This window comes from Oncorhynchus clarkii, chromosome 21, assembly GCF_045791955.1.
Source record: "Oncorhynchus clarkii lewisi isolate Uvic-CL-2024 chromosome 21, UVic_Ocla_1.0, whole genome shotgun sequence".
NCBI lineage: Eukaryota > Metazoa > Chordata > Actinopteri > Salmoniformes > Salmonidae > Oncorhynchus > Oncorhynchus clarkii.
In genome coordinates, this window is record NC_092167.1 from 12,239,257 (window position 1) to 12,264,966 (window position 25,710).

The 25,710-nt window shown below is 46.5% G+C and overlaps 1 protein-coding gene across 1 annotated transcript; it reads right to left on the reverse strand.

Annotated features, from left to right (window-relative positions):
* Positions 1-2,681: 2,681 nt before the first annotated feature.
* On the reverse strand, positions 2,682-25,415 carry LOC139379315 (netrin-4-like). The gene is made up of 10 exons (XM_071122116.1): positions 25,221-25,415; positions 23,946-24,487; positions 17,032-17,304; positions 10,265-10,391; positions 9,894-10,079; positions 6,594-6,807; positions 6,391-6,485; positions 5,937-6,005; positions 5,319-5,492; positions 2,682-5,218 (listed from the first exon to the last, which is right to left on the reverse strand). Exons 1-10 carry the CDS (start codon positions 25,276-25,278, stop codon positions 5,079-5,081), a joined length of 1,878 nt encoding a protein of 625 aa, XP_070978217.1. The 5' UTR covers positions 25,279-25,415; the 3' UTR covers positions 2,682-5,078.
* Positions 25,416-25,710: the final 295 nt, after the last annotated feature.

Below are 25,710 nucleotides of genomic sequence, written 5' to 3' on the forward strand. Positions count from 1 at the left end.
AATGATGTCGCTCTTGCTGCGGGTGATTCCTTGATCCACCTCTATGCAGACGACACCATTCTGTATACATCTGGCCCTTCTTTGGACGCTGTGTTAACAAACCTCCAAACGAGCTTCAATGCCATACAACACTCCTTCCGTGGCCTCCAATTGCTCTTAAACGCTAGTAAAACTAAATGCATGCTCTTCAACCGATCGCTGCCCGCACGCACCCGCCCAACTAGCATTACTACTCTGGACGCTTCTGACTTAGAATATGTGGACAACCACAAATACCTAGGTGTCTGGCTAGACTCCTTCCAGATTCACATTACTCATCTCCAATACAAAATTAAATCTAGAATCAGCTTCCTATTTCGCAACAAAGCCTCCTTCACTCACGCTGCCAAACATACCCTCGTAAAACTGACTATCCTACCGATCCTCGACTTCGGCGATGTCATTTACAAAATAGCCTCCAACACTCTACTCAAAAAACTGGATGCAGTCTATCACAGTGCCATCCTTTTTGTCACCAAAGTCCCAAATTCCACCCACCACTGCGACCTGTATGCTCTCGTCGGCTGGCCCTCGCTACATATTCGTCGCCAGACCCACTGGCTCCAGGTCATCTATAAGTCTTTGCTAGGTAAAGATCCACCTTATCTCAGCTCACTGGTCACCATAACAACACCCACCCATAGCACGTGCTACAGCAGGTATATCTCACTGGTCATCCCCAAAGCCAACACTTCCTTTGGCCGCCTTTCCTTCCAGTTATCCACTGCCAATGACTGGAACGAATTCCAAAAAGTTGGAGACTTATATCTCCCTCACTAACTTTAAGCATCAGCTATCTGAGCAGCTTACCGATAGCTGCAGCTGTACATAGCCCTTCTGTAAATAGCCCACCCAACTACCTACCTCATCCCCATATTATTTTTATTAACTTTTTTGCACACCAGTATTTTCTACTTGCACATCATCATCTGCACATCTATCACTCCAGTGTTACTTTGCTAAATTGTAACTACTTCGCTACTATTGGCCTATTTATTGACTTACCTCCTTACTCCATTTGCACACACTGTATATAGATTTTTCTATTGTACTTTTGTTTATTCCATGTGTAACTCTGTGTTGTTTTTTGTTGCACTGCTTTGCTTTATCTTGGCCAGGTCGCAGTTGTAAATGAGAACTTGTTCTCAACTGGCCTACCTGGTTAAATAAAGGTGAAATAGAAATAAAAGATACATAGTACAGAATAGCTTTGGTATTTTTAGAATCCGTGATTGAGTCTCTGAGTTTATAGTTCCCGTCAGGTTTCCCTTCTCTTCATTTCCTCTCTAACTGAATCAGGAGCGGATAGGGTAAGACCACGTGATGCTCATTCACTCTCAGTAGTGCATCTCTCTATATACACTGCTCAAAAAAATAAAGGGAACACTAAAATAACACATCCTAGATCTGAATGAATGAAATATTCTTATTAAATACTGTTTTCTTTACATAGTTGAATGTGCTGACAACAAAATCACACAAAAAATGATCAATGGAAATCAAATGTATCAACCCATGGAGGTCTGGATTTGGAGTCACACTCAAAATTAAAGTGGAAAACCACACTACAGGCTGATCCAACTTTGATGTAATGTCCTTAAAGCAAGTCAAAATGAGGCTCAGTAGTGTGTGTGGCCTCCACACATGACCTCCCTACAACGCCTGGGCATCCTCCTGATGAGGTGGCGGATGGTCTCCTGAGGGATCTCCTCCCAGACCTGGACTAAAGCATCCGCCAACTCCTGGTCAGTCTGTGGTGCAACATGGCGTTGGTGGATGGAGCAAGACATGATGTCCCAGATGTGCTCAATTGGATTCAGGTCTGGGGAACGGGCGGGCCAGTCCATAGCATCAATGCCTTCCTCTTGCAGGAACTGCTGACACACTCCAGCCACATGAGGTCTAGCATTGTCTTGCATTAGGAGGAACCCAGGGCCAACCGCACCAGCATATGGTCTCACAAGGGGTCTGAGGATCTCATCTTGGTACCTAATGGCAGTCAGGCTACCTCTGGCGAGCACATGGAGGGCTGTGCGGCCCCCCAAAGAAATGCCACCCCACACCATGACTGACCCACCGCCAAACCGGTCATGCTGAAGGATGTTGCAGGCAGCAGAACGTTCTCCACCGCGTCTCCAGACTCTGTCACATCTGTCACATGTGCTCAGTGTGAACCTGCTTTCATCTGTGAAGAGAACAGGGCGCCAGTGGCGAATTTGCCAATCTTGGTGTTCTCTGGCAAATGCCACCCTCATGGAGTCTGTTTCTGACCGTTTGAGCAGACACATGCACATTTATGGCCTGCTGGAGGTCATTTTGCAGGGCTCTGGCAGTGCTCCTCCTGCTCCTCCTTGCACAAAGGCGGAGGTAGCGGTCCTGCTGCTGGGTTGTTGCCCTCCTACGGCCTCCTCCACGTCTACTGATGTACTGGCCTGTCTCCTGGTAGCGCCTCCATACTCTGGACACTACGCTGACAGACACAGCAAACCTTCTTGCCACAGCTCGCATTGATGTGCCATCCTGGATGAGCTGCACTACCTGAGCCACTTGTGTGGGTTGTAGACTCTGTCTCATGCTACCACTAGAGTGAAAGCACCGCCAGCATTCAAAAGTGACCAAAACATCAGCCAGGAAGCATAGGAACTGAGAAGTGGTCTGTGGTCACCACCTGCAGAACCACTCCTTTATTGGGGGTGTCTTGCTAATTGCCTATAATTTCCACCTGTTGTCTATTCCATTTGCACAACAGCATGTGAAATCTATTGTCAATCAGTGTTGCTTCCTAAGTGGACAGTTTAATTTCACAGAAGTGTGATTGACTTGGAGTTACATTGTGTTGTTTAAGTGTTCCCTTTATTTATTTGAGCAGTGTATATCATTCTCCCTTTCCCCACTCGCTCTCTTCTTCCACTCCCTCCATCGCGCTCCTCCTTACACATGAAACAGGTCTGGGATCAGGTTGGTGTGTGTCTCCCCTGTTCTCCTCTCTTCTCCCTTCTCTTGCCCCCACAATCTCCTCTTTGCCCTCCCTCTATTTCCCCCACCTATCTCTCCCTCTTCCTGTATCTCTATCCCCTTATACAACACAGCAGTCTGGGTGGAAGTTGTCCCACACAAGGCGCCAGGTAGCCTGGCATTTAAGAGTGTTAGGCCTGTAATCTAAAGCTTGCTGGTTCGAATCCCCGAGCTTACTAGGTGGGAAAAAAACATGTTGATGTGCCCTTAAGCAAGACACTTAACCCTAATGTACACACAGAGAGACCAAACACACACGCATACTAGTCAACCTTTCCACATCATACACCCCTCAGTCCCACCACCAGAGGAGAGAGAGCGAGGTGGAGGACAGTAGCTGATATGAATGTGTTTTGTGATCCAGCTGCAGTAGTCCGGTCCCACAGACGTCAATTCAACGTTGGTGCAACACTGGTTGAATCAACGTGGAAATGTTGATTCAACCAGTGTGTTCCCAGTCCTACCAGTGTGTTCCCAGTCCGGGGGGGTTCACTGTTGTGTCTCTGTTCCAAGGACAGTTCAGTTCCCCATGGCCTTGACTCTTGACCCAGACCTCTGCCTCCCACTCCTGTGATCGCCCCAAGTGTGCAGGGTCACCATAGCAGGTTGTGAACTCTGACCTGGCCAGGAAAAGAGCTGGACTACCCACACCTGGCATGTGTGGAATATCTCGGCACCGTGAGCTCATCCACGTCGCTCTGACGAGAACGCCAGGAATGGTCCGGAATGCCGCAGCAAACACCCTCTCCCTAAAGCCAAACATTCTGTCTGCTCTCCCATCTCTCTGTTATGGTCAACATTCCCTGAGTCTGTGTGAACGTGTCAGTGTTTTGGGAGAGGGGGAGGGGTGTATTAGTACCTAATCTGGTGAGGGAGAGAAAGACAGGAGGAGGAGCAGGAGGGAAATGAAGGATGATAAGGATATTTTCATCAAATGAATCTGAGGTATTCCAAGGCTCCTGATGGAGAAATGTAACTCTGTTGTTTTAAAGTCTATAAACAGCAGTGTTTGTTTGTGTGTGTGAGTGTGTGCTTCCACTTCTCGGTCTTGTGTCCTCACTAACCCGGAGGACAGGGGTTTTTCCACAGTGAGGAAATCTAAAGAAAATGTAGTGCCTCAACATTTGACAGGAATGACATTATTACATTAACACATCATCAAAGAAAGAGAGAGGACATCATCATATTTCTATAGATATATACAAGTAATACTGTACAGGAGCAGACACAGGAAGGAATAGAGATGAATTCAGGGCTCTGTAGGTCACAGCAGTATTACATATTGGGAGGTAATATGTGTATTGTCATATATATTCAGTGGTGTATGTTGTGATAGGACTGTTTTTATCTCTAGAGGTTATCCTGCCCAAATTCCAGAGTCAAAAACAGATCAGTTGGACTGAAGCTGGATGGATTTGTGCTCATCAGACATGCAGCCACACACAGACACACACAGAGTTCACAACATACATACACATTCGCAAACACACCTGGACCACCTGTAGTGGCATGTATGGCTTATTCAACATCCTTCTGTGTGTACACATCTGTGTCTGTTACACAGCTTGACAGACAGTTTGTTGTAACAGAACACATTGGGGAAAGAGGCACAGGTCACCATCCACCACAAGCCTTCCTACAGGGGTCACAAGGGGTCAAATGTGTCCTTCGGCTGTCCAGTCTTGAGGTCAACCCATGATCCTATTGGCCCTTCTGCCCTGGGCTAAAGTGCTACAGAGACGGAGTGGCTGGGTGTCTATGTATGCATGGAAGAGAGGGCCGAACTGTCACTCAAACAGAGGCTCATAGAGTCTGTATATGTTCTCTCTGCCAACCACACACTCTTATTGGCCCAGGGCAGATAGGGGCGGGCATTTATAGTCTGTTTAGTCCCCACCTCCATAAGAGAACTCCCCCTCCAGAGAAGGCAAAAACAAATTAATGGCAGTGTCTTCTTTCTCCTCTCTCTGTCTCTCTCTCCATCTATCAGTCAGTCTGTCCATCTCCCAGTGTCCTCCGTCTGTTTACCAGGTGCAGTCTTTCTTCATTAGTGTGAGGACCTTGCGTCCAAGGCTGGCTCTCCAGGGCTTGACGAAGCTCTTCATGTTGACAATAAGCCGGTTCTGCTTCCTGTCTGCATGGCCCGCCACCAAGTACTCCCCACCTAAGTAGTCAAAGCATAAACAGAGACATCATTAGCTCAGCAGCCCTGCGTGTGTGTGTGCACACGTGTGCCTGTGAATAGGTGTGTGTGTGAGACTGGCCTGGGTTGAGGATGGGGCAGGTGCAGCCCCGTGCGGTCCAGGACTCTGGGTAGAGTGTTACTCGTCCTTTCTGGATCTTCACCTTAGTATTCTGACTCAACACCTTCTGAACCTTCACCTCCAACTCAGCATGGGAGCCCTTATCATGGGCTGACAAGACCTTAACCTTTAACACTGAAACAGAGAGGGAGGGAGGAGAGAGGTAAAGATGGAGTGATAGAGAGGGAGAGGGAGGGAGGGAGGAGAGAGACAAAGCAGGAGGGAGAGCGAGGGAGGAGAAAGAGAGAGAGGGAAGGAAGGAAGGAGGAGATAAGGAGAGAGAGAGCGAGAACGGTAGGAAAGGAGAGAGGGAGGGAGTAGAGTGGGGAGAGGAGGAGAGGGAGGGAGAGAGAAAGAGGGAGGGAGGGAAAGAGATATGAGACAGAGACAGAGATATTTAGAATTTTAACAAGCCTTTATTGTACAATAAAATACTGGTTACATAGAGTTATCAATAAACAAACAACAGTGGAAATCAATAAACAAACAACACAGTGGAAACCAAGGAAGCAAAAAAACAAATATGGTGTTATTACCACCATCTCTCTCACTGTTGTTCATGTGTGTCTCAGTACTCACCATAGGCAAACTTCATGGTGCAGAAGAGTTTGCTGTTGGCCAGGACCTGCTCCTTACACTCACATTTCTCTGCAGGGGATACAATCATATTGACATATTACACACCAATATCCTGTCCGGATATGTGACTGATACCTGCTCTGTGGGTGAGTGGGTGTGTGTGTGTGTGTGTGTGTGTGTGGACTTAGATAAGTGGTGACTTAGGAATGTGAGGACAGTGTGTGTGTACGTGTGTGTGATCAAGGAGGAATTTGTCTTCCTCAGCTGTAGACCCTGGAAGATCGAGGAGAAGGACATTTTGGAAACTGTCCACAGACACACAGATCGTTGTTCTCTGCCCTTGTAAGGATGTACCATAACTTTCACTACTTAACCCTTAACGCTTGGGCACTGGGCTGTGGAGCAGACCACACACACACACGTACACACACACAGTGGTGACCCCATGTCTAACCTGAGTAGTGTAGGGCAGAAAAGAGCTCGTCTCCCCTAAAGATCCTCACCAGCTCACTGGAGTTTCCCTCCAGATTATACAGGTCCCGATCTGACCTGCACACACATACACATTATAGACTTGCTGTTAATATAAACGTAATATTATATATATCATATCCAACGGTGTGTATGTGTGTGTGTGTGTATATATATATGACTCACCCGGACATGCAGTATCCCGTGAAGGGATCGCAGTCTCCCGCACAGTCGCACGTACGGCAGCCGTAGTCATGGAAACCCCAGTATCCCACAATGCACCTGTCGCAGTGGGAGCCCCCCACACCGGCCTTGCAGACACAGTCTCCGTTGGTAGGGTCACAGAGAGACCCCCCACCCAGGTGGAAGGGTATTGAACCAAGGGGGTGGCAGCCACATGCTGGGAGGAAGAGAGGGAGGAGAGATAGAGGGGAGACATGGCACATCAGTCACATATACATCAATAACTCCACCACAGCTAATCAAATACATCGGCACTCAACCCAATGTTATCTACTGACAAATAAACCACAGACATTCATTTGGATATATTTGTACCTTACCACAGCGAATCAAATCCACCCACACTCAACCACAGCCAATTAAATCCACCACACTCAACCACAGCCAATCAAATCCACACAAAGTAAACCACTGCACACATTCAGATTGAGAACCCTAATGTTGGCAACATTTCCAGTTTATATATATTTTTTCTACCTATGTCTTTATTAGGCACCTATTAGTCATGTAGAGTTCCCTTTGTGTAACTGTCACACAGATAGACACACTCCAGAGCGTGCCACCTCATTGTAGCCCAGCCTGGAGGAGGAAGTGATAAGACTGGGAGAGGGAGAGAGACCACTTCACAAAGGACTCTGGACTGACTGGAACAGTCCAGGAAAACCACGAAGCACAATGGTCTCTTTGTCATCGTCTTATCAGATTGCGATCACACACACGCACAAGGATACATGCACGCGCGTACGACATGCGCATGCACCCAGGCACACGCGCAGGAATGCACAGGCATGCGCACACATCTTTCTCAAATACCTTCCACAGTTCTCTCTCCTGTCTCTGTCCCTTCTCTCAGCTGATAGTCTGTTCTTTAAACAGACCGCAGCAATATAAGATAGCACAGTCAGTGCTATGTTCTGCCCACTCAACAACCACCTCACACACACACACACCATAACCCCCCTATGAAACACACATCTTGCAAAGGCTCAAAACACACACACATACACAGCACATAAAATGTACACATAAATTCACAAACACATTCTTGCTGTCCTACTAGTCTGAATTACAAGATAACTTTTCAGGGGTGAGAGTAACAGCCAAAGTATGTATCAGTATCACCATAAATCTGTACTCATCTGAGCGAGGGATACATGGGCGAGGGGGGGGGGGGGACTAGAGAGAGACAAGAGGAGGGAGGGAGAGATGGGAAGGGGAGGCGGAGGGGTGGTGTAGAGCTTTATTTCTGTTGTTTAATGATGCTTGAAGCCCCCCCCCCCCCCCCATCCTACCCCACTGGCAGTAAATTACTATTTAACCAGAGCCAGACCCCCTGTGTCTCTCCCCCGCTCCCCTGGTCTGGGTGCAGGGAGATGATGTCACAAGGCTCTACTGTCTGAGACCCAGACAAGGCTGTACCTTTATCACTTATCGCCGTGGGCAACAAATATAAGATAAGATGCATCTGTAGTTTCATTCATTTTGTATCTTTCATTATCAACAGACATTGTAAGGTCCCATGCACACACACACACACACACACACACACACACACACACACACACACACACACACACACACACACACACACACACACACACACACACACACACACACACACACACAGACACAGACACACAGACAGGGGAATCATTACACTGACATCTAAATACAAAGGCATATGTAAGGCAGCTAGGAGAGACAGTCTCTCTCTTCAGGGTTTTCCCCATTTACGATAATACACTTGAACTTGAAATCATTTCTCTTCCTGAAAAGCATCTATTGAGGCCCTGTTGAGACTGTAGTGTTCAGTCACCTCAAGTGATAGCAAACCTAGAAGCAGCAAAGTCATCAGCACACACACACGCAGGTGCACACACACACTTTCCCTCTCTCTCTCACTCTCTCACGTTGTATAATAGGATCATGTTGTATAAGAGGACATTGTTAATACATTAATTCTATAATTACTGGAGTTTAGAGATGAGAATGTGTGGAGTGGTGTGTGTGTGTGTGTGTGTGTTGACGCAGTGAGCTCTCACAGTGAGAACAGTATGGGTCTGTAGTGATACGTGACAGAGCAGCTGCCCGAACAACCACAGAACACACCCACTTAGAAAACAAACAAAAATGTATCTCTCACACACACTCATTGTTACTGTGTGTGTGTGAGTTTGCGGCTGGATTGTGTGTTTTCTTTAAAGAGCTCCGCCATGCCTGGAATTGGAAATATGTTCCTAGAGACGGAGAGAAATTCCTCAGTTGTCAGATATCAACCTCACTCTGACACTGGGGTTCCCCTCCTAAATGTGTCCTGTCTACAAACATTCCCCAGATATGTGTTCCACTCTCACTTATTGACAATGTGAAAATACCAACATGCTACAGACTTCCCTAAAGGCAAACCTAAACACATGCACACAAGCATGCAGTGACGCACACACACACCAGCCGGCGTCTCCCCAGCCTTCTGCATAACTGTGGGGCTGAGCTCACTGGGTCAAATCAGACAGATAATCAGAGAATGTAGCCACTGTCGTCTTTATGGATGGGTATCTAGTGTTTACTTAAGTCCCATCACAGAGCACAAACAACACACACACACACACACACACACACACAAATGCGGAAGACACATTTCAGTTGAATGCATTCAGTTGTACAACTGACTAGGTATCCCCCTTTCCCGTTCCTTTTCCTTACATGAGTCACCACTGTGTTAATTAGTGACGACGAGCCACTCCAGTGACTCACAGAGAACACAAACAGCCATAACAACAGGGACAGGGGTTGGGGTAGGCAGTGTGAGTGTGTGACCCTCAGGTCCCAGGTATGCCCCAGTCTGATGATTCATCTATGTGTAATCCTCAGAGAGAGTGTAGGCCGTGTGAAAGACAAAACACAAACACACTGACACACACACAAAGAACCAGGTGCCCATCAGGAGCGACGTTATCCAGCACGTCTCGGCTTGCGATCTCAGCAATCAGCATTCCGGACAGAAATGAGTTGGCTCTGCCAGTAAGGGTGTGTGTATATGGTGTGTATGTGTCTCATGTTCTCTGGATTCCTACGGTGTGTGTTTATGTGTGTGAGTGTTTGTGTGATTGAGTCAGTGAGTGAGTGATAGAGCAAGCCAGTGAATGTGAGTCAGACATGGGCTCAAATACTACTTGAAATCTTTGAAGTACATTAAGCTTTTTCTTTAGCCATCTGGAGTGCATATGCGTGAGTTTGTCTTACGTTTACAGGAGTCCTGGGCCGTGTGCGCCCTCTGGGGGTCTCTGTAGAAGCCAGTCTTACAGCTCTGACAGTTGCGTCCCTCTGTGCTGTGTAGACACTCACACACACCTCCGCTGCGCTGGCCGGACTCCCGCCACACCGACCAATCAAAACTGCAGCTCTGGGCATGCCCGTTACACTTACACTCTATAGGGAGACAGGACGGGACATCAGAATCACAGATATCTGTCAATCTTCTCTAAACAGGCACTGATTGGTCATCATGATCAATGATGGCTGTAAGTAGGGCCGTGAGTTGTTCCTGACCAGATCTCATCCTCAGATAGAACTCCTGGCCCTAGCGTATAGTGAATAGCAGTAGTGTCACTCACTCCTGCACTCGTGTGGAGCCCCTGTGAGTCCGTCCGCAGGTTGCCAGGGTCGGTCGTTGTAGAGCGGAGCGCAGCGCTCACAGTGAACACCTGCAGTGTTGTGACTACACACACACTTCCCATGAACCTGAGAGAGAGGAAGATGAGAGGGAGAGGAGGAGAGGAAGGGAGAGAGAGGAAGAGGAAAGGGAGAGAAGGAGAATGGGAGAGGGAGAGGAAGGGGGGACAAAGAGGTCAGTGTAAGGGAGAGAGCAGTTCCCACGTGAGATCAGCAGCACCCCAAGTCTAACCCCTGGGGGTCGGGGGGGCTCCCCTGCCTGTTCTCTTTCATATCCTGTCCTGTAATTGCTGAATGGAGACTGATTGTTTGGCTTCATCGCTGGAAATGAACATTGGCCTTGTGACGAAAGAGGCCTGAAAAGGACAGTGTCTGAGTGTGTGTGTATGTGTGTGTGTGTGTGTGTGTGTGTGTGTGTGTGTCTGTGTGTGTGTGTGTGTGTGTGTGTGTGTGTGTGTGTGTGTGTGTGTGTGTGTGTGTGTGTGTGTGTGTGTGTGTGCATGGAAATATGTAGCGCTGAGAGCACAATAACAGTCTCCTTGTCATTCCTGTGAGTTGGAATGTCATGCACGCGGGTTAATGATGTACTCTAGGTGGGAGGTTGACAAGGCATCTGAGGTAGCTATTTATCTGTTTGGGTTACAGTGCCTCTGTGTGGGGAACAGAGACACAGAGAGAGGCCTGAACACACACACACACACATTCAAACACACAGACGCATGCACACACACACACTGAACACAAACACTCACACACACACTCCAACCCCTGCGGTAGTTTCAGTTTCCCACGGTGTATGGCTATAGAGGCTGCTGCCCTACCTCAAAATGCCCTCTCCCCTCTCCCCTATGCTGCACAGACGATCACACAGAGGGTTAAACACAGGCATGGGAGAGACCTGTAGCTACCGGAACTGGGACATATCCCAGGCCCTTGCACTAACCCCAGATCGAACCCTAACCTTATCTCAAACTAAACCCCAGCCATTGTGCCAGCCCAAGACATAACTCCAACCATATTCCATCAACCAGGAGAATGGAGGAAGATAAGGACAGGCAGGTAAGACAGTGTGAGAAATGGATGTGGTAGATCTGGATTGGACAAACATAGAGAAAATTAGTAAAGGAACTGAGAATGAGAATGGAATCATCTGTAACCAGGACTGATTGTGGAAAAGGGGGAAGGAGGCAGGTAGAGAGAAGAAGAGGGGGGAGGAGAGGAGAAGAGAAAGAGGGGGGAAGGAGAGGAGAGACATTGGCCAAGCTCCAGACAGCTAGTATTCCAAACAATTTCACATGTTTACCTGCTTGATATACACATACACCAATAGACACACACATAAATACATACCCAGGCAGCCAGGCTCCCAGGCACGCACACAAATAAAATGCACGCACACTCCTTCCTGCCCTGAGCTTGTGTGTGTGTTCTGTTTTGACAGGCCTGTATTTCAAACACTCTGACCCTCTGATAAAGAGGTTGTTGGACATGGACAGGGAGGGGTGGCAGAGGGTACAGACGGGTGCTCAGGAAGACCTTGGCAGCCCCACACCCAGAGGATGGGCGTCACTTACGCCCATTTCCCCTCACACATCAAAAGCTTTATGGGCCAATGTGAAATTAAGTCATTCATCAGCAGCGTGTGTGTGTATTCATCCAAACAACATGATAAGTGTGTGTGTTAATCCGATCATCAGCGTGTGTGTGTACTCAGGCAAACACCTGTATAGCACAATACTCTCCATGAGGTGCAGTCTTTAAATTCCAACACCTCTCCAGAGACTCATTCTCAGACTCCAGTTACTGTGCAAGTCTCTACAGCCCTTAGAGACTCTTACTGCCTCTCCATTTGCTATGCTAATTGCTGCTAACGCTCCAGTAGCTGAGCATGGGCCCAGAGAGTTGGATGTGGGTCAAAAACTGTCTCTGTGGTCAACTCAGAGTGGCTCACACAGACCATGATCACCTTCCCATGTGGTCTGGACCTGTGAGCCCTGCAACACAACAACAAAAACACTGTTTCTCCCCAAAGAGTGGCTCACACAGACCATGATCACCTTCCCATGTGGTCTGGACCTGTGAACCCTGCAACACAACAACAAAAACACTGTTTCTCCCCAAAAACACTTCGGACTGCACAAAACTGTCTGGGCACTAATAGCCCTCAATATCAAGGCCACTGATTATTGGGTTTACTTACTTGCTCTCTCTCTCTCTCACACACACACACACACACAGCTTTGTTTCCATGAATTTTCAAGAAGCCCCTAGCCACGACACACTTAAGGGGGCGGGGGCGGCTGTGGGCGAGGTCGGCCCGGGCCTACCCCGCCTACCACACGGTTTAATTTGCTGAGGCTTTCCAGACAAGCGATGCGCAGAGCTGGGTTTGTGTTGCTCCATGGGTTTGCCTGGGCATGTTCAGTAAAAAATTGTTTTGGAAAGTTGCAGACTCAAATGCCATGAATAGAACTGACATGATTTCTTAAATCAGAGAGGCATGTTTGTTCTACATTTTACATTTATATCTGAAAGTTGGCCAACGTTGTGTCCGTCCTCCTGCTGAATGCGGCCCTGGTACACGCTTGTCCCTACCAATGTGAAGCTAGCCACATTAACAATTAGCCACAAAAGTGGAATTTGCGGTTCTGAACAAAAGTCCCTCATTAAAAGTGATGCAAACATACAAATAGTGGATAGAATCATGTCAGCTTTGGACTAGATAATGCTAAATACGGTTGGAATGTTGTTAGAATTTAAGATTTAATACAATAAATAATTAGTTTGACAAACAGAAAACCACTGTTGAAATCATGGGTGCACAAAATCCTGGCTCCTGAACTGCTATTTTGTGGGGGTTTTTTGAGCTGAACTTAACTTTTTTTGTACATAATGTTTCCGCCATCGGTTCCTATGACCGAAAAGAGTGTCTGGACATCAGAACAGCAATCACTAACCTCGATTTGGATGAAGATTTCTACTTCAATGAGTCGGCGGCACAGGACATACTGCTCACACCAGACCCTAAATCCGGCAATATAAAGGCCAACGTGTGGGCACCCGGATGAAACTATGGTGGCAAGTAAATAAACCGCCTCTACCCTCTGTTCTATTGGTGAATGTACAATCACTGGAGAATAAACTGGACAAGCTCCATTTGAGACTATCCTACCAATGGGACCTGAAGTAATATAATTTTTCTTGGAAACTTGGCCATGTCATTGTCCAAACACACCAACACAGTCGAGAAGAGGGCATGACAACGCCTCTTTCCCCTCAGGAGTCTGAAAAGATTTGGAATGGGTCCTCAGATCCTCAAAAAGTCCAACAGCTGCACCATTGAGAGCATCTTGACTGGCTGCATCACCGCTTGATATGGCAACTACTTGGTATTCGACTGCAAGGCGCTACAGAGGGTAATGCGCACAGCCTTGTAGTACATCACTGGGGCCGAGTTCCCTACCATCCAGGACCTCTATACCAGGCGGTGTCAGATGAAGGCCCTAAAAATTGTCAAAGACTCCAGCCACCCAAGTCATAGACTGTTCTCTCTGATACCACACGGCAACCAATGCACCAAGTCTGGAACCAACAGGACCCTGAACAGCTTATACCCCCAAGCCATAAGACTGCTAAATTGTTAGTTAAATAGTTAACCAAATAGCTACCCAGACGATTTGCATTGACCCTTTTTGCGCTCACTTTTTTGACTCCTCACATACGCTGCTGATACTGTTTATTATCCATCACTATATTCCTGGTTATATGTACATATCTACCTCAATTACCTCGTACCCCATTCACATCAACTCGGTACTGGTACCCCATGTATTTATCGTTACTAATTGTGTATCTATTATTACTTTTATTATTGTTTTATTTCTCAATTTTCTTTCTCTCTGCATTATTTCTGAAGGGCCTGCATGCAAGCATTTCACTGTTAGGCCACACCTGTTGTTTACAACAGCAACTAAAATGTTTGAAATCCCACTGTGGATGTATTAAGACTGCATAATTGCTTCGGGGGCATATTTATATGCACTGTACAGACTTACCCATGGATTGTGGACCCATGAAACGGGGTATCAGTCTACACAGTGACACCCACAGAACATAACTATGTAGAGTTTACATAAATGTTAGTGTAGCCGATGTGAAATTGCTAGCTAGTTAGCGGTGGTGCGCGCTAGTTGCGTTTCAATCGGTGACGTCACTTGCTCTGAGACCTTGAAGTAGTGGTTCCCCTTGCTCTGCAAGGGCCGCGGCTTTTGTGGAGCGATGGGTAACGATGCTTCGAGGGTGACTCTTGACGTGTGCAGAGCGTCCCTGGTTCGCGCCCAGTTCGGGGCGAGGGACTGACGTAAAGTCTATACTGTTAGCGTATTAGCTCTAAAAATCTCAAGGGTCTAATGTCCATTGTTCATGTAGCTTGGCCCAAGCAAGTCTCTTATTATTATCGGTGACCCATAGTTGTGGTTTCTTTGCAGCAATTCAAACATGAAGCCCTGATTCACACAGTCTCATCTGATCAGTTGATGTTGAGATGTGTCTGTTACTTGAACTCTGTGAAGCATTTATTTGGGCTGCAATCTGACGTGCAGTTAACTCTAATGAACTTATCCTCTGCAGCAGAGGTAATTCTGGGTCTTTCTTTCCTGTGGCGGTCCTCATGAGAGACAGTTTCATCATTGTGCTTGTTAGTTTTTGCGACTGCACTTGAAGAAACTTTCAAAGTTCTTGACATTTTGTGGATTGACTAACCTTCATGTCTTAAAGTAATGATGGACTGTTGTTTCGCTGTTTTGAGCTGTGCTTGCCATAATATGGACTTGGTCTTTTACCAAATAGGGCTATCCTCTGTATACCACCCTTACATTGTCACAACACAGCTGATTGTCTCAAACGCATTAAGAAGGAAATATATTCTTAACTTTGATCAAGACACACCTGTTAATTGAAATGCATTCCAGGTGACTACCTCATAAAGCTGGTTGAGAGAATGCCAAGAGCGTGCAAAGCTGTCATCAAGGCAAAGGGTGGCTACTTTGAAATATATTTTGATTTGTTTTACAGTTTTTTGGTTATTACATGATTCAATATGTGTTATTTCATAGTTTCGAGGTCTTCACTACTATTCTACAATGTAGAAAATAGTCAAAATAAAGAAAAACCCTTGAATTAGTAGGAGTTTCCAAAATTTGGACTGGTACTGTATGTGCTGACATATCAAAAAGCAGAGTGTGGTGGAATGCAAACCAATGTGGTGGAATTCAACCAATGAAAACGTGTGGTGGGCGGGGCTGGTACAGGCCCGACTCTGCCCACAACTAACCCCGCCTTGTTCCATGGCGAGGGGTACTCAGAATTTTCTGGACTTTTTGGGGAGGAAAAATATATTCCCATTCAAAATCCTATTTTCACTTAACCTAACCTAAACCTCAACCCCCTAAACCTAACTCCTAACCTAAAACCCTAACCCTGATCTTAGCCACAAACACAACACTTAACCCTTAAGCCTAAAATAGCATTTTAACAAATTCACGACATGAACAAAGTCTTGTCAGGTCATTCTGGTCCTTATTTGGTAGGAAAACATGTACACAAACTCACACCCTCCCGTCTTGTTTGAATGTGTTGAGAGGGAGGGAGGGAGGGAGGGAGAGAGAGAGAGAGAGAGAGAGAGAGAGAGAGAGAGAGAGAGAGAGAGAGAGAGAGAGAGAGAGAGAGAGAGAGAGAGAGAGAGAGAGAGAGAGAGAGAGAGAGAGAGAGAGAGCTTATATAACCTCATACCGTCCCCCGTCTCAACGCTTGTTTACCCAACTCTCCCGCATATCACACTACAACGTTAGGTCGTGTTGTGATATTGCCTGATGTTTAGAATATCAACATTAAAAAGCTTAAAACACATTCTGAGGATGCTTTTGTAGCCTAGATAGAGTCAAGTCCAAACTAGGTTAACTAGGTGTAGTCCACTGGGTTACTAGATAAGCCAGTGATATTATGGGGGAGGATGACAGACAGACACCTCTGATTACAGTGGGCTCACACAGAGGAGACAGACTGACCGGCTGCAAACATACAAGCTCCTAGATACTGTAATACTGCCACAGACACTGCTATTGTGGGCTTAACACTCATACACAAAGTTATAGTTACCCACAGTCAGACAGTCTCTGTGTGTCTATGTCTTTGTGTCTGCAGTCTAAAGGTTATTTTGTCACACTCACTTTCCCTGCTCTCTGGGCCTGCTGATTGCAATAGAATAGGCGCTCTGCTTCAAAAGGCGTCGGGCGGAACTGCTTGTGGAGATGGACGAGATAGGCGTTCCACAGGCAATCTGGAAATGCTCGCTGCATCTCTAATGTCCATCTACACACTGTGAATCAGCCATGTCCATTCACACCTTTATCAGCGCACGCACACACACACACACACACACACACACACTTTTTTAGACTTCAACACCATCATTAGCCCAGTGCTGAATCAATATCAACATCTCTTTTGTAATCTGGATCACAGGAAAGGGAGCTCTTTATCTACCCAGACAGAGCAAGCCCAGCACAGGAAGTGGGACAGAGAAAGGTGATAGCCCTCATCACTATGCTAATGACTGACACACAAAACACATGCATGAACACGGGTATGCACGCACTTACACACATAGACAGTCAGATACGCAGACACAAACACAGACATACACACTCACCACATGGTTGGTTCTGTCCCTGACAGGGCGGTAACCGGGCGCGGGGACACACTGATCGGCGTGCCCGTTGCAGAAGCAGCTGCCCTTCACGATGAGGTCATAAATGGCGAAGTGCTGGGTGGGCGGGGCTCCAATGGTGGGATCTTTGGCCTGGCAGGGACAGGATTGGCACTCCTGCAGACGTACGCGCACGTTGGTCACCCTCAGCTGCTCCTGGCCTGCTACCCCATATGGGTCAAGAGCTTCCCATTGGGGGAGGGCACGATAGATCACCTGTCAATCAACCAATCCAACAGTCAGTCAAAATGATACGAGTTAGTGGCACCATGTTATTACGCAAGAGTTGGTGACAACACATCTTATTTTCTGCACCGCTCTCTCTGTCTCTCTTTCTTTCTCTCTCGCTGAGTCTTGCATCCCTAAATTGATGATCCCTCCATTTTACCCCCCAGCCCAAGCACAATTGCCATCACATCGGTGGCTGCTCCTATGGCAACCTGTTACACTGCTGCTGTTGTTGAGGGTGAACTGTGTTCCTGAGAGGGCTGTGTTTCTGACACATATCACTGGAGCATAAGTGTGTTTCTGCCACAGATATCACTGGGGCAGAAGTGTGTTTCTGCCACAGATATCACTGGGGCAGAAGTGTGTTTCAGCCACAGATATCACTGGGGCAGAAGTGTGTTTCTGACAGATATCACTGGGGCAGAAGTATGTTTCTGACACAGATATCACTGGGGCAGAAGTGTGTTTCTGACAGATATCACTGGGGCAGAAGTGTGTTTCTGACAGATATCACTGGGGCAGAAGTATGTTTCTGACAGATATCACTGGGGCAGAAGTGTGTTTCTGACAGATATCACTGGGGCAGAAGTGTGTTTCTGACAGATATCACTGGGGCAGAAGTATGTTTCTGACAGATATCACTGGGGCAGAAGTGTGTTTCTGCCACAGATATCACTGGGGCAGAAGTGTGTTTCTGACAGATATCACTGGGGCAGAAGTGTGTTTCTGACAGATATCACTGGGGCAGAAGTATGTTTCTGACACATATCACTGGAGCATAAGTGTGTTTCTGCCACAGATATCACTGGGGCAGAAGTGTGTTTCTGCCACAGATATCACTGGGGCAGAAGTATGTTTCTGACACAGATATCACTGGGGCAGAAGTGTGTTTCTGACAGATATCACTGGGGCAGAAGTATGTTTCTGACACAGATATCACTGGGGCAGAAGTGTGTTTCTGACAGATATCACTGGGGCAGAAGTGTGTTTCTGACACAGATATCACTGGGGCAGAAGTATGTTTCTGACACAGATATCACTGGGGCAGAAGTGTGTTTCTGCCACAGACATCACTGGGGCAGAAGTATGTTTCTGACACAGATATCACTGGGGCAGAAGTGTGTTTCTGACACAGATATCACTGGGGCAGAAGTGTGTTTCTGACACAGATATCACTGGGGCAGAAGTGTGTTTCTGACACAGATATCACTGGGGCAGAAGTATGTTTCTGACACAGATATCACTGGGGCAGAAGTGTGTTTCTGACAGATATCACTGGGGCAGAAGTGTGTTTCTGACACAGATATCACTGGGGCAGAAGTGTGTTTCTGACACAGATATCACTGGGGCAGAAGTGTGTTTCTGACACAGATATCACTGGGGCAGAAGTGTGTTTCTGACACAGATATCACTGGGGCAGAAGTATGTTTCTGACACAGATATCACTGGGGCAGAAGTGTGTTTCTGACAGATATCACTGGGGCAGAAGTATGTTTCTGACACAGATATCACTGGGGCAGAAGTGTGTTTGTTTAAGGGGAGTTAGTTGTCATTGAGGGAAGTGTGTGATGCTGGGAGGGGGTGTTATTGGAGGAGAGTATGTATCCCTGATATAGATATCATTGGGTGAGGGGTGTGTGTTTGTGAGTCGAGCCCATGCTGTGTCTCCATTGGCTGTATGGCTGGCCTGGGGTGTGATGGGAGGAGCACTATTAAGTTCCCTGTTGTTGGAATAGGTCACAGAGTCATGGCATTGTGTTCCGCAATTAAGGGAACACAACAAATAGGGCAAGGGGCGCCAGTCCGCGGGAGAGGAGGACGAGACAAAAGAGCGGGCGAGAGATGCAGCCCCACATAACTCAGCCCTGGACAAAGGCTCTACGATAGCCCGGCGACACCGCAGCAAAACTGTCAGACACACATATCCCCAATGGACAAACCCAAACTCCACACACAACATCCAATGAACATTCCCAACTACACACACACTTACCCAATCAACATTTCCATACCCTGCAAAAATTCCACAAGAGGCCTTCTGGATTCTCCAGAAGGGCACAGACTTCATGCAACCCACACAACGAAAGCAAACTCAAACACACACATACAAACAAACAAATTAAGTCTCTCATTAAAGTTTTTATGAAATGTCAAGTCATTGTCTGGGTATGGTCTCCCAAACCATAGAAACAGAGAGAGCAGTCCCACAGAAATCTTAGTCAGGGGAGCATGTGGCATTTCTACGCTCATTATCTTTTCTTCCTGTTACAGTCTGAAAAACAGTGTAAGACTGGCTTTAACAGCCCTAATTCCATCAAAGCGCTGTGGACTGTATTCTGGTAAACAGGAACAATGGGCATTGATGGAGGGAGAGAGCGAGAGAGAGAGAGAGAGAAAGTGAGAGGAGGGGGATGGGCCGTCTCGCCTGCAGGACCAACTTCCATCAGGGCAACGGCACTTCCTCCTTGACAGACAGACAGAGAGAGAGAGGTGTGTGTGGGGCTCTGTTTAGACGGCTCCCTCTCTAAGGAGGTTACAGTCTCTATAACACCTAAACACACACACTCTTCCAGCCCAGCTGACCTCATAAATAACACAAGGAGCCCTGAGCTCTCCAACAGAGAGACTAACGAGACCTCTTCAGTTAGTACCTGAACAAGCGTCCCAGGTTTTCCCCCATTCAGACGAACATGTTCAGCTCTCAGCACAAGAGATGACATGCTTTTTAATGTTCATCAGATAAAGGAGGGGGAAGCTGAGAATACCTGCTCCCTCACAGTATTGCTCCAAGCTAAGACACTCCTCCTCCCTCCTTCTTGCTATCCATCACAGTTAAACACTTATCTGATTGCAGGAGCCCAAACACTTAACACTGACTAAACACACACAAACACACACACACACACACACTTGACACATTGAGCTAGTAGGTGAAAGCCTGACATGGTAGGCATATTTGCATGCGCACCTTGCCCTCTGTATGAACATAAACACACAGAGCACAGCTCTCAGCTCCCAGGGTAAAGCACACACACAGTTCTGTACATGCCTTGCTGTCATTACCAGACAGGCCACAGACAGTTGAGTTGTCAGAATGATGGTTTTAGTTAATGATGAACATCACAAGATAAATACAGTAGGCATAGCGATAGAGAGAGTGGAGAATGGTTTAGTATAACAGACTCTGTGATGAGGAGCTGAAAGGGCTCTGGAGTTTGGACCCCTCCCCTGACCTCAGGGTCATCAGACAGAGGTTAGAGGGTAAAGGTCATGCTACTATCACGGTGTCTCGCTGCTTCCCTCACACACACACAAAAACACACAAGCATTCACACACAAACATGCATTGCACGCACATCACAACATGACTCGAGTAGCTTATAGTAGCTGGGTCCCTCAAATAAACACATACACACTTTCACATGCTCACACTTGCATGGACACACACACACACACCACTCACAGGGGAAGACTGCTTTTGGATGTACAATACAGCGGATCATAAAAGATGACAGGATTACATGTAGGCAATCCTACAAGGGAAAAGCCTGTGGAGCAATACCATTACAGAGTCAACATGCACTACATCAGAGATCATCAACTAGAGTCATTACAGAGTCAACATGCACTACATCAGGGACCATCAACTAGAGTCATTACAGAGTCAACATGCACTACATCAGGGATCATCAATTAGATTCATTACAGAGTCAATATGCACTACATCAGGGATGATCAACTAGATTCATTACAGAGTCAATATGCACTACATCAGGGATCATCAACTAGAGTCATTACAGAGTCAACATGCACTTCATCAGGAATCATCAACTAGATTCATTACAGAGTCAATATGCACTACATCAGGGATGATCAACTAGATTCATTACAGAGTCAATATGCACTACATCAGGGATCATCAACTAGAGTCATTACAGAGTCAACATGCACTACATCAGGGATCATCAACTAGAGTCATTACAGAGTCAACATGCACTACATCAGGAATCATCAACTAGATTCATTACAGAGTCAACATGCACTACATCAGGGATCATCAGTTAGATTCATTACAGAGTCAATATGCACTACATCAGGGATGATCAACTAGATTCATTACAGAGTCAATATGCACTACATCAGGGATCATCAACTAGAGTCATTACAGAGTCAACATGCACTACATCAGGGATCATCAGTTAGATTCATTACAGAGTCAATATGCACTACATCAGGGATGATCAACTAGATTCATTACAGAGTCAGTATGCACTACATCAGGGATCATCAACTAGAGTCATTACAGAGTCAACATGCACTACATCAGGGATCATCAACTAGAGTCATTACAGAGTCAACATGCACTACATCAGGGATCATCAACTAGAGTCATTACAGAGTCAACATGCACTTCATCAGGAATCATCAACTAGATTCATTACAGAGTCAATATGCACTACATCAGGGATGATCAACTAGATTCATTACAGAGTCAATATGCACTACATCAGGGATCATCAACTAGAGTCATTACAGAGTCAACATGCACTACATCAGGGATCATCAACTAGAGTCATTACAGAGTCAACATGCACTACATCAGGAATCATCAACTAGATTCATTACAGAGTCAATATGCTCTACATCAGGAATCATCAACTAGATTCATTACAGAGTCAACATGCACTACATCAGGAATCATCAACTAGATTCATTACAGAGTCAACATGCACTTCATCAGGAATCATCAACTAGATTCATTACAGAGTCAATATGCACTACATCAGGGATCATCAACTAGATTCATTACAGAGTCAACATGCACTACATCAGGGATCATCAATTAGATTCATTACAGAGTCAATATGCACTACATCAGGGATGATCAACTAGATTCATTACAGAGTCAATATGCACTACATCAGGGATCATCAACTAGAGTCATTACAGAGTCAATATGCACTACATCAGGGATCATCAACTAGATTCATTACAGAGTCAACATGCACTACATCAGGGATCATCAATTAGATTCATTACAGAGTCAATATGCACTACATCAGGGATGATCAACTAGATTCATTACAGAGTCAATATGCACTACATCAGGGATCATCAACTAGAGTCATTACAGAGTCAACATGCACTACATCAGGGATCATCAACTAGAGTCATTACAGAGTCAACATGCACTACATCAGGAATCATCAACTAGATTCATTACAGAGTCAATATGCTCTACATCAGGAATCATCAACTAGATTCATTACAGAGTCAACATGCACTACATCAGGAATCATCAACTAGATTCATTACAGAGTCAATATGCACTACATCAGGAATCATCAACTAGATTCATTACAGAGTCAACATGCACTACATCAGGGATCATCAACTAGATTCAGCCGCGGCCCATTTGTGTCTCAAGCGGGTGGTCGGAGGGACGGAACATAATTGGAAATAATTTTATAGACTGCAAATGACCGCAAGAAGATCACAAATATATAATATTTGACTAAAACATAATAATTTCAAACCTTGCTTACGATTGTTTACGATCACGTGCCTCTCTATTATGCATGGGAATACCTGGAATAGATTTTCAAAATGAAAATGACTTGGAGCTGATTTCCTGGTGTTTTTACAATGTTTTATGTCCAACAAAACAACAACACACATATTTTTTATTTTTCCTTTATTTAACTAGGCAAGTCAGTTAAGAACAAATTCTTGTTTTCAATGACGGCCTAGGAACTGTGGGTTAACTGCCTGTTCAGGGGCAGAACGACAGATTTGTACCTTGTCAGCTCGGGGGTTTGAACTTGCAACCTTCCGGTTACTAGTCCAACGCTCTAACCACTAGGCTACCCTGCCGCCCCGTATATTGTTTTTTATTCTTCTCAGAAAACTTGGGGGCACAACAAAACCACCAAATCCGGCCCTGTGAGCCACCAGTTGGGGAACCCTGCACTACATGATCTCCCTGCACTGGGTGAACTGTTAGCTCTGCCTTGGTAGGAGCTGAAACCCCTCACACACTGTTTCAGTTAGACATCAAGGAGCTGCCAGGAACCCTTCCTTGCCACATAATCCCTACACCCACCTGATAACCACCCTTCTGTAGTAATAGCGCACTCCTCCGTAGTGCTGCTGCTGGCTTGGGTACTACGGACTACCCAGGCCATAGAGAGCTGTAGAGAGGTTAGGGTGTGCAGACTGGAGTTCCAGAACAGTACTAACACACCTGACTCAACTCATCACGGTTTTGATTAGTACCTGTATTTAGATTAGAGACCCATGATTCAGACACACAGGGGAACATGCAGGTTAGCTTTATGAATGGGGGGAAGTGGAGTGGACACTCCTGTGTGTAGTACAGTAGCCAACATCTATCATCCCTCCTTCCTTCCAGCTGTTCATCCGTCCATAAGTAAGGTGCCATGACAGGGCACATCCTGGACCGCTAGAGGTGTGAGTCTGAGCTGCTGTCTGGACTAACACCTGGTTCTGTCTCAGACAGTCCTGTCTGTCTGTCTGTCTGTCTGTCTGTCTCTGTCTGTCTGTCTGTCTGTCTCCGTACACACACACACACACACACACACACACACACACACACAAGCCCTCCTCACCTCTCCCCTGGTACAGGGGTAAGCTCCAGAGTATTTGGAGGTGCAGGGGGCCCTGTCCAGCACTGCCTTTCCATCCTCCAGTCCAAAGGTGGCGCTACAGTTCCTTGCGTAGTACTGCAATGTCTTCCAGGTCTGCCCAAAGTCCTGCGAGCGCTCCAGGGTCATGGCGGTAGGGCGGGGCGAGCGGAACACCATGATCAGGTGGGTGAAGATGAATTCTGCTTCCAGATCCAGCTGCAGAGTCTCAGACTCCACTTCCCCGGACGACTGCCACCAGGTGTTGGGGTGGCGGAAGGAGGAGTCGGCCATGGCTGCAGCCAGGTGGGCCTGCAGGGGGAGGGCCGCGTTGCACTCCCCACACCTGGCCGGGGGGCAGGGCACTGTGGAGGAGGAGGGGTCAGAGTAGGAGCAGTAGGGCTCTGTGCCCTTGTAGCCACACACGGTCTGGGTCAGGACCCTGCGGCCTAGCACCAGATTGCCCATTCGGGGGTTACACGCCTGGCTCTCACAGCGAGGGGCTACCCCCCCTACACGACCCACATCTATAGGATGAGAGAGAGGACAGGTTATAGGAGAAGGAGGAGGAGGAGGGTGAGGATGTGTGTGTGTGGTTGTGTGTGCGTCTGTGTGTATGTCATATAAACTTGAATCTAAAGTCTTAACTTGAATGCTTCAATGTGGACTTTGACACAGATCAAGTTTTGGGAAGCTATGGGAGGAGGATGTGCACTCCAGACGCGTTCCAGATGCATTGCCCATGGGTCTTAAGAACACCTTCTGGACAACACTGCCATCTTTAAGAGTCCTCTCTACTGCCAACATGCACACAAGGGCTGTTCTGTTCACAGCAGGGGTTTCATGGTTTTATAACACAACAATTCTGTTTATAATATGGGCAGGTATTCAAAATTAATTTTTGGCAGTCGACAATGGATGTTAGCTCACAGTAGCCTTCATTGTTATGGTCTTTTGAGGTTATTACATAGTTATAAAAACACATCAGTATCTTTGTGTTTCGTTTGAAAACATTCTACATTATAGAGAAAATCTAAATGATATCATGAGACGCGAGTTTCACCTCGACACAAATAGAATGTTGACCCAAGGTGGTCAACAGAGCGGAGCGTAAGGAAATACTTTTGTCACTGTTGCTGCCCTTATCACGCGTATTGTTCCGAGACAGCGGGAACGCTACATTGTTGCACACAATGAATACACTGCCCATGAATCCAATTCGAATAGGATCAGTGTTTTTTTTTAAGAAAAAATACAAACCTGCAAGAATACCAGATAGTCCAGTACAGGTAAAAACAGCAAACAAAGTCCACATCATAGTTCCGACCCAAGAGCAAGTGTTCCCAAGAAGAGGTTAGCCGATGAGATACCTAGAGAGAAGCCTTGTGAATAGGCAACGCGACACCTCGTTGGTGTTATTCAAGTGGCAAATAGATGCTAGATTTCATCCGCGAATGTAAAACCAAGGTTCAAAGCCAGTGTAGGTTGTACTATCCATTTCAATAACAATCAAATATGATCAAAAAAGAACAAAGTCCCCAGTTTGACAACACAGAAGGTTCAGACACCCAGGGAAAAGTATTCCATTATGCCGCATTTACTTCTGCAAAGGCCGAGGACTGATTTTCGTTCTCTCGTATTCGTCGGGACCTTCTACCTTACAGTTAATTTGCTTGCTGATGGCCTGAAGATATACTGTGAATCTACTATAGAATACTGAGAGAGTGACAGCGGGCTTGCGGCTCCGCCC

Excerpts from the sequence above, each read along its gene's own strand:
- LOC139379315 (XM_071122116.1), bottom strand. The coding sequence starts at position 25,278 with ATGATGTGGACTTTGTTTGCTGTTTTTACCTGTACTGGACTATCTGGT. Across the intron at positions 24,488-25,220 it reads ACTATCTGGTATTCTTGCAG|ATGTGGGTCGTGTAGGGGGG; the intron begins GTTTGTATTTTT and ends CTCATCCTATAG. Across the intron at positions 6,486-6,593 it reads ACGGGATACTGCATGTCCGG|GTCAGATCGGGACCTGTATA; the intron begins GTGAGTCATATA and ends ATGTGTGTGCAG.